Raw genomic sequence first — 9909 nt, 5'->3', positions numbered from 1 at the left:
GGCTACAGGTGTTAATCATCTAAGCCAGGAATCTTTCACCCTCAGAAAGAGCAAGAAAGTTTCTAGGACATTTTAGAAGTTATCATCAGCATTTTAGTACAGTTAGAAAGCCCTGAGACCATCAGACTTCAAAGCCATCATCACCAGAGTATTACTCCATGTCTCCACAACTACCCTAGCAGGGCTAGGAGGCGCCTGGCCACAGGCAAGATACATCTGTTTCCTTTTCATTTTTAGACACCTGAACTGCCTCCATCTCTTCCTGGTTAGCCAATGGTCATCACATCTAACTCAATAATTTCTCCAAGTCACTACCAAGTCCATACTATATTAGTTGCTTTTCTCATAGATGTGTCAAAAAATAACTGACAAGAAACAATTTAAGGAAATAAGAAATGATGTTGGCAATCAGTTTAGGAAGAAATTCCTCCTTAGCAGGGCAGACATGGCAACAGAAATGGAAGAAACAGGAGGTTAACTTGTCTCATTGCTTCAGCATTTAGGAAGCAACAGGAGATGAACTCTGATACTTCACTTCTTTTCATTCATTAGGCAGTTAGACTAGGTCTCCCTCCTTTGCTAACCAAATCAGTTAACACCTCTGGGACCCCAGACATGCCCAAACATTTGACTTCAGGGTATTTCTAGATCCTATGAAATTAGCTATCAGTAGAATCTATCACAAGTCCACCCCTTGTCAACTTGGCATGCAAACATGCTGAATTAAAAAGATTATTTTAGGCAGTCAGTAGTGGCATACCTCTTTAATACTGGCACTCGAGAGTCAGAGGCAAGCAGAACTCTGTGAGTTTGAGGCCAGTCTGGTCTACAAAGTGAGTTCCAGGACAGATGTGGCTACACAGAGAAACCCTGTCTCCAAAACAAAACAAAACAAAATAGAATTTTATGTTTATGAATATTTTGCCTTGATATATGCCTGCAACCATGCACATGCAATGCCTTTATAGGCCAGAATATGGCATCCTGAAACTGGAGCTACTGGTGGCTGTGAACTGCTATTTGGATGCTAGGAATTGAACCTGGTTCCTATAAAAAATAAGCCAGTGCTTTTAACCAGTAAGACAAGATTCTAGCCTTCTAAATATATTACTTTTAAATAAGATCCTTTTGCTCTTTGTTGCTGTCTCATAATACAAAATGCATTCATAGTCTCCAATTCCAAAAGTTTTCACATGCTTCAACACTTCTGCGTTTATTTTAAAATTCAAAAGCCATATCTTTTTTGAGACTCCAGGCAATCCTTAAGTACAACCTTCTGGTAAAAGGGGAGGGAGCCACAAAATGGTTCAGTGAATAAAATCAATTGCTGCCATACCTGATAACTAGTTTGATCCTGAAAACTAATATGGTGGAAGGAGAGGACTGACTCTTCATTTCTGCAAGTTATACTCTATCCTTCCACATAGACACCAAGGTGTACACACAAGTGTGTGTGTATGTGTTCAATTCAAAATTAAAAACAAGTACAGTGAAATTAGATTACTTCAAGAGTACAATAGCACCAAACATGTGTCCCTGTTTCAAAGGGATGTAATGGAGCATAGCAAGAAATGATCACACAATACTGAGATAGAAACTCTGCAGGGCAAACACCAAATCCTGCAGCTCCATGTTTGGTGTCTGGGGCTCATGATGAAATTGTATGCATTCCAAAGGGCTTTGGTAGTTCCATTCTCTAGCTCTGCTTCCATAAGCACACACACCTTCTCTCTTGAGCCAGATCCATTCTATGTCTGCAGCCCTCCTTGGCACACAGCCCATTGTTTGGACACCTCCGATGTCCTGGACTCTCCAGTGATACATATATTTAGCCCCAGAGATTCACACAGTGACCTCACAGCATGTTCTTGCAGGGATTCCAAGCCTTTTACAAATTATCTGGCCACAGAAGCTCTCTGGAACCAGGGTACAAGGCTCCATGAACCTCTCAGTCTTCTCAACTTTTACACTCACAAAATTAAGAACACATGGACAACACTTCCAAGTTTTGTTGCAATCTCTAAATAGAGCCAGGAACTACAGTGGGATCAATGTGACCTCCAGTCACATAATAATCAAAACCTCAAATGTACTTAACAAAGAAAGAATATTAAGAGCACTAAGAGGAAAAAGCCAAGTAACATATAAAGGAAGACCTATCAGAATTACACCAGGCTTCTCACCAGAGACCATGAAAGCTAGAAGATCCTGGGCTGATCTCATGAATACTCTAAGAGAAAACAAATGCCAGCCAAGACTACTATACCCAGCAAAAATCTCAATCATCATAGATGGAGAAAACAAGATATTCCATGATAAAACCAAATTTACACAATATATTTCCACATACCCAGCCCTACAGAGGATAATAGGAGGAAAACACCAATACAAGGAGGGAAATTACACCCCAGAAAAAGCAAGATAGTAAACTTCTTTCATCGAGCCCAAAAGAAGATAACCACTCAAATATTAAAAAAACATGAAAAATAACAAGAAGTAATAATCACTACTCCTTAATATCTCTTAACATCAATAGAATCAATTCCCCAATAAAAAGACATAGACTAACAGACTGGATGCATAAACAGAACCCTATATTTTGGTGCTTACAGGAAACATACCTCAGGGCCAAAGACAAATACTACCTCAGAGTAAAAGGTTAGAAAAAATTTTTACAAGCAAATGGTCTTAGGAAACAAGCTGGAGTAGCCATTCTAATATCAGATGAAATTGACTTCCAACCTTAAGTCATCTAAAGAGACATGGAAGGATAATTCTTATTGGTCAAAGGAAACATCCACCAAGAAGAACTCTCAATTCTGAACATCTATATGCCAAATGCAAGGGCACCCTCATTCGTTAAAGAAACTTTACTAAAGTTCAAAGCACACATTGCACCTAACACAATAATTGTGGGCAACTTCAACACGCCACTCTCCTCAGTGGACAGATCAAGAAAACAGAAACTAAACAGGGACACAGTGAAACTAATTGAAGCATTGGACCAATTGGATTTAACAGATATATATAGAACATTTCATTCTAAAGCAAAAGAATACACCTTTTTCTCAGCATCTCATGGTACCTTCTCCAAAATCGACCATATAATTGGTCACAAGACAGACCTCAACAAATATAAGAAGATCAAATTAATCCCATGCCTCCTATCGGATCACTATGGAATAAGAGTGGTCTTCAATAGCAACAAAAACAACAGAAAGCCCACATACACATGGAGGCTGAACAATACTCTACTCAATGATACCTTGGCCAAAGAAGAAACAAACAAACAAAAAAATCAAAGACTTTTTAGAACACAATGAAAATGAAGGCACAACATACCCAAATCTTTGGGATGCAATGAAAGCAGTGCTAAGAGGAAAACACATAGCCCTGAGTGCCTCCAAAAAGAAACTGGAGAGAGCATACACTAGCAGCTTAAGGGCACACCTGAAAGCCATGGAACAAAAAGAAGCTAATTCACCAAGGAGGAGTAGAAGACAGGAAATCATCAAACTCAGGGCTGAAATCAATCTAGTGGAAACAAAGAGAAACATACAAAGAATCAACAAAACTAGGAGCTGGTTCTCTGAGAAAATCAACAAGATAGATAAACCCTTAGCCAGACTAACCAAAGGGCACAGAGACAGTATCCAAATTAACAAAATTAGAAATGAATAGGGAGATATAACAAAGAAACGGAGGAAATTCAAAAAATCATCAGATCCTACTACAAAAGTCTATACGCAACAAAACTGGAAAATCTGGAGAAAATGGACAATTTCCTAGACAGATACCAAATACTAAAATTAAATCAGTATCAAAAAAAATCAACGAAACAGTCCCATAATCCCTAAAGAAATAAAAGGGGTCATAGAAAGTCTCCCAACCAAAAAAGCACAGGACCAGATGGTTTCAGTGCAGAATTCTATCAGACCTTCAAAGAAGACCTAACATCAATACTCCTCCAATTATTCCACAAAATAGAAACAGAAGGAACACTACCCAACTCATTCTATGAAGCTACAATAACACTGATACCAAAACCACACAAAAATCCAACAAAGAAAGAGAAATTCAGGCCAATTTCCCTTATGAATATTGATGCAAAAATACTTAATAAAATTCTTGCCAACTGAATCCAAGAACACATCAAAATGATCATCCACCATGATCAAGTAGGCTTCATCCCAGGGATACAGGGATGGTTCAATATAAGGAAATCCATCAATGCAATCTTCTACATAAACAAACTCAAAGAATAAAACCAACATGGTCATTTCATTAGATGCTGAAAAAGCATTTGACAAAACTTAGCATCCTTTCATGCTTAAAGTCTTGGAAAGAACAGGAATTCAAGGCCCATACCTAAACATAGTAAAAGCAATATAGAGCAAACCGGTAGCCAGCATCAAACTAAATGGAGAGAAACTTGAAGCAATCCCACTAAAATCAGAGACTAGACAGGGCTGCCCCCTTTCTCCTTATCTTTTCAATATTGTACTGGAGGTACTAGCTAAGGCAATAAGACAACATAAGGAGGTCAAGGGGATACAAATTGGAAAGGAAGAAGTCAAACTATCATTATTTGCAGATGATATGATAATCTACCTAAGTGACCCAAAAAACTCTGCTAGAGAACTCCTACAGCTGATAAACAACTTCAGCAATGTGGCAGGTTATAAAATCAACTCAAAGAAATCAGTAGCCTTCCTATACTCAAAGGATAAGCAGGCTGAGAAAGAAATTAGGGAAATGACCCCCTTCACAATAGCCACAAATAGTATAAAGTACCTTGGGGTGACTCTTACCAAACATGGGAAAGATCTGTATGACAAGAACTTCAAGACTATGAAGAAACAAATGGAAGGAGACCTCAAAAACTGGGAAAAACCTCCCATGCTCATCAATATGCAGGATTAATATAGTTAAAATGGCCATTTTGCCAAAAGCAATATACAGATTCAATGCAATACCCATCAAAATCCCAACTCAATTCTTCACAGAGTTAGAAGAGCAATCCTCAAATTCATCTGGAATAACAAAAATCCCAGGATAGCTGAAACTATTCTCAACAATAAAAGAAATTCTGAGGGTATCAGTATCCCTGAACTGAAGCAATACTACAGAGCAATAGTGTTAAAAACTGCATGGTATTGGTACAGTGACAGGCAGGCGGATCAATGGAACAGGATTGAAGATCCAGAAATGAACCCACACACCTATGGCCACTTGATCCTTGACAAAGGGGCTGAAAACATCCAATGGAAAAAAGATAGCCTTTTCAACAAATGGTGCTGGTTCAACTGGAGGTCAGCATGCAGAAGAATGGGAATTGATCCATCCTTGTCTCCTTGTACTAAGCTCAATTCCAAATGGATCAAGGACCACCACATAAAGCCAGACACTCTGAAGCTAATCGGTAAAGGGGAAAAGTCCCTGAACAGAACACCAATAGCTTATGCTCTAAGATCAGGAATTGACAAATGGGACCTCATAAAATTACAAAGTTTCTGTAAGGCAAAGGACACCATCAAAAGGACAAATCGGCAACCAACAAATTGGGAAAAGATCTTAACCAACCCTACATCAGATAGAGGGCTAATATCCAATATATATAAAGAACTCAAAAAGTTAGACTCCAGAAAACCAAATAACCCTATTAAAAAAAATGGAGTACAGAGTTAAACAAAGAATTTTCACCGGAAGAACTTCAGATGGCAGAGAATCATCTTAAAAAATGCTCAACTTCATTAGTCATTAGGGAAATGCAAATCAAAACAACCCTGAGATTTCACCTTACACCAGTCAGAATGGCTAAGATTAAAAATTCAGGAGACAGCAGATGTTGGGGAGGATGTGGAGAAAGAGGAACACTCCTCCACTGCTGGTGGGGTTGCAAATTGGTACAACCACTCTGGAAATCAGTCTGGCAGTCCCTCAGAAAACTGGGCACCTCACTTCCAGAAGATCCTGCTATACCACTCCTGGGCATATACCCAGAGGATTCCCCAGCATGTATTAAGGATACATGTTCCACTATGTTCATAGCAGCCCTATTTATAATTGCCAGAAGCTGGAAAGAACCCAGGTATCCCTCAAGAGAAGAGTGGATGCAAAAAAATGTGGTATATATACACAATGGAGTACTATTCAGCCATTAGAAACAATGAATTCATGAAATTCTTAAGCAAATGGATGGAGCTGGAGAACATCATACTAAGTGAGGTAACCCAGACTCAAAAGATGAATCATGGTATGCACTCACTAATAAGTGGATATTAACCTAGAAAACTGGAATACCAAAAACATAATCCACACATCAAATGAGGTACAAGAAGAACGGAGGAGTGGCCCCTTGTTTTGGAAAGACTCAGTGAAGCAATATAGGGCAAAACCAGAACAGGGAAGTGGGAAGGGGTGGGTGGGAGAACAGGGGGAGGGAAGGGGGCTGATGGGACTTTCGGGGAGAGGGGGCTAGAAAAGGGGAAATCATTTGAAATGTAAATAAAAAATATATCGAATAAAAAAAATCTTACATTTTCAGTGGCTGAGTGCTGAGATATCAAAATATGGCTTTATGGGGAAATAATTCAATCCATAACACTGTGAACCTAGATTAAGAAATATATAAGTAGTGCTGCTCCTTTTTTGCCAAATGTATCAGCCAAAATATATTCCATTTATTGGGGGGAAAAACTTCCTTAAGTGGTTTCACTTAAATTTCATAGGAAACATCTTCATACAAGATCTAATATTATTTCTAGATCTACAGGTTATGCACTACAAAATATACATAAACGGAAAGTACAAAAATATGAACCTCACACACATGAATGTGTGAGAAAATAACAGAAATTGTTTACAAATTGAAATAACAATGACAATGATTTAAAGGAAAAACAGGTCAGAATTTCTTTAAAAACAGACATTCAAATCTAAAATATGCATGCATAGTGCTTTAAAGAATCATGTAACAGGTGTATTTATCAGTATTTTATACAAAGAATTATTCCAGTGTCTAATGTAAGTAAAATGAGCTGTACATTTGGGATATATGAATATCATTGGTATATATGTAAATTATAATATATAAATATTAGAGAAAATTATTACCAGTGTATATACAGAGCAATTGTGCTAGTTATAAGGTAGAAGAGAAGCTGAGGGCACACAAAGCCATGATCTGGAGCATCCTGGGATTTTAGTGGAGGGGGTGAGAAGGGGCAGGATCCTAGCCTCAGCTCTGAGACATTTAACAAGGGTGAATAGGGACTTGAATAGCCTGCAGGCCAGCATGGGCTTTGATATGCAATCTGTCAATAGATAACTCATCCCTACAGACAGAGGAAAGGGAAGTAACTCCCTTAGGCTGACAAACCAGTTTCTCTAGTTCCTGAGGAATGCTGGCTTTAATCTAACCACCAGTGATCATACTGTATAGTTCAGATTGAGCCTACCTTAGATGAAATTTTGGACAAAGTGGCTCTGTGCTCTGAGGGGAAATGGGGTACCTTCCTGACCATAAGAGACAGAATTCAAAGAGTTTCGGAAGGAATGCGCCTGAAGTAAGAAAATAGAACTGTGGAACTAAACATTATGAAGAAGCCAGGAGAAGACTTACCAAAAGGGAACACTGAAAGTCGGAGTGCAAGAGGCTGCAGGCATAAAACCAACCCACAAAACCAAACTAAGCCAAACCAGAAGAAAACCGCCAGAGAACAGCAGGCACACGCAGAAACCAAGAAACAATAACTCTAGTATAATGTAAAGGGGAGAACATACTAATAAGTACACAGAATGAGAAAGGAGCAGCAGGCTTCCACGGAATGTGCAGGTGGCAGAGGAGTCGCATCCGCGCGTGAGCTTAGCATGAGGACGCACGAGCCCACGCGCAGCACCAGGACACCAGCAATGGTCACTTCGCTGGCCAGGCTGCCCGCTCAGAGGACTGTTGTGGGCATCAGGGGATCTTTCCCTTCACAGTACTGGCGAGCACTCCCAGAGCTGGACGCCTGCGACTCGGGCTTTTAGCAGAGGTGGCCACAAGGTGTCAGAAGCCCCCTCCTGCAGCCACTATCCCTGGGGGCAGGGCGCCAGAAAGGGCCAGCTAGGAGGTGGGCGCCCTAGTGTGGTGGTGGTGTGTGATGGGACGGAGCCCCGCTGGAGAAAGGGAGTAGAGGTGGGCACAGGCTCCCACGGGAAGGCGAAGGGGTTGGGGGGATCTGCAGTGAGCAGCAGGAACTGGGGTTGTCCTCCTGAGCCAGAAGGAGGCTCTGGAAAGAGCTCTGTGGAGTCCAGGGATGGGTACTACCAAGCAGCCACGGAAAGCAGAGGGGACAGGGAACAGCAGGTAGGAGTGGGGACCACAGGCAGCTACACTCAGGACACTGAGGGAGGGAGGAGAGGAGCTTTACTGCTCTTCCTGTCTTCAACACAGATTTGCAGCCATCCCTTCAGGGGCAGGGCAGGGGACTCAGGCTGCTGAGCACCAGTCACTGGGCACAGGACTCCAGCTGCTGAGCAGAGTAGCTGATTCCTGTCTTGGAGGATTCCTAACTCTCTTGGACAGCCACCATCCTGTCTCTAGTGCTTCCTTCCCAGGGGTATAGGGAACCCCAGAGACAGAGCCTCATAGCAGAAGCCCATCCAGGTTTATAACTTCTTCCTCAGGCTCCTGCCACCTATAATTAGGGACCAGGAAAAAGCACAGAGGCACTCACTGGAGAGGTTCACCATTTACCCCCTCAGTTAAGTGTCTCTCCCCTTTCACACTGCAGCCTTGGAGCCCTCCAAGACCCTGGAAACAGAAGCACAGCTCACCTGCAAAGCTGCAGAAGAGGACATGGAAAGCACAAACCTGAACGAGAAAAGATCTGGTCAGAAGAGGCAGAGGAGCAGATCTCCAGTCCCACCCCAAAGCAACATAGTGGGCTGCAGAATTTCCCATGAGTGGAAGGAAGGCAATGGTCTGATCACACAGTGGAAGGGTACTGTGCTGGATCAGGTGCCTGTAAACCCCTCTCTCTACCTGGTGAAATATGATGGGGTAGACTGTGTCTATGGATTGGAACTCCAAACAGATGACAGGGTATTGTCCCTAAAAGTTCTTGCTGACAAGGTGACATCTCAAGCCACTGATGCCAGCCTTGCTCATGCCATAATTGGCAAAGCAGTGGCGCACAGGTTTGAGGGTGAGCATGGTTCTAAAGAGGAATGGAGAGGCATGGTCCTGGGCCAAGCACCAGTGCTAAATAGTAGTTTTTACATGACTTACGAGAGAGATCCCGTGCTGTACGTATACCAGGTTCTAGAAGATTTTAAAGAGGGGGACCTCCGTATCTTGGAAGGGTTCAGTGATCCCCCTCCCTTAGACATCAACCTGGAGCTTATGCATGGCCTGGTAGGCACACAGGTGGGATACACCAAAGGTGATGGCTCAAGAAGGGTCGGAATGATCATTCGCCAGGTTGAGGCCAAGCCCACTGTGTTCTTTGTCAAGTTTGACAATGATTCACTTATCTATGTCTATCACGTGGTAAAGAAGTTCTAGCCAATTGTCAAGGCGCTGCCACAGCTGTAGAAATAAAGCTATCAAAGAGTTAACTCAGGAACTGTGGGACACTTGCCTCTCCCAGAAGACATGAAGAGTCATAGACCCTCTTCCCTGGGATTTGGGGCTGGGGAGGGTTATTATTATAAAGTTGTCTCTCTAGAGAATATAAAAATGGTCATGTTTGAAACAGAGGATATAAAAATGGTCATATTTGAAACAGGGAGCATATAGAATTGACTATATAGACAATTTCATTTAGAAAAAATCTTTATAATTGTTATTTAGATGACTTAAATTTATAGCCAAGACATTAAGTCACGAGTCAGATAGTCTTTTAAGATAGTACAGATGAC

General features: G+C 41.4%; 1 protein-coding gene across 1 annotated transcript; it reads left to right on the top strand.

Moving 5' to 3' along the window:
• The first annotated feature begins 8845 nt into the window (after window positions 1-8845).
• LOC127675103 (spindlin-2-like) lies at window positions 8846-9553 on the top strand. Its single transcript, XM_052171069.1, has one exon. The coding sequence runs from the start codon at window positions 8846-8848 to the stop codon at window positions 9551-9553; it is 708 nt and encodes a 235-aa protein (XP_052027029.1).
• Window positions 9554-9909: the final 356 nt, after the last annotated feature.

The sequence above is a fragment of the Apodemus sylvaticus genome, chromosome X (genome assembly GCF_947179515.1).
Source record: "Apodemus sylvaticus chromosome X, mApoSyl1.1, whole genome shotgun sequence".
Lineage (NCBI taxonomy): Eukaryota > Metazoa > Chordata > Mammalia > Rodentia > Muridae > Apodemus > Apodemus sylvaticus.
Note: the sequence above shows the minus strand (reverse complement) of the source record. Positions and strands in the feature narration are given on the sequence as shown.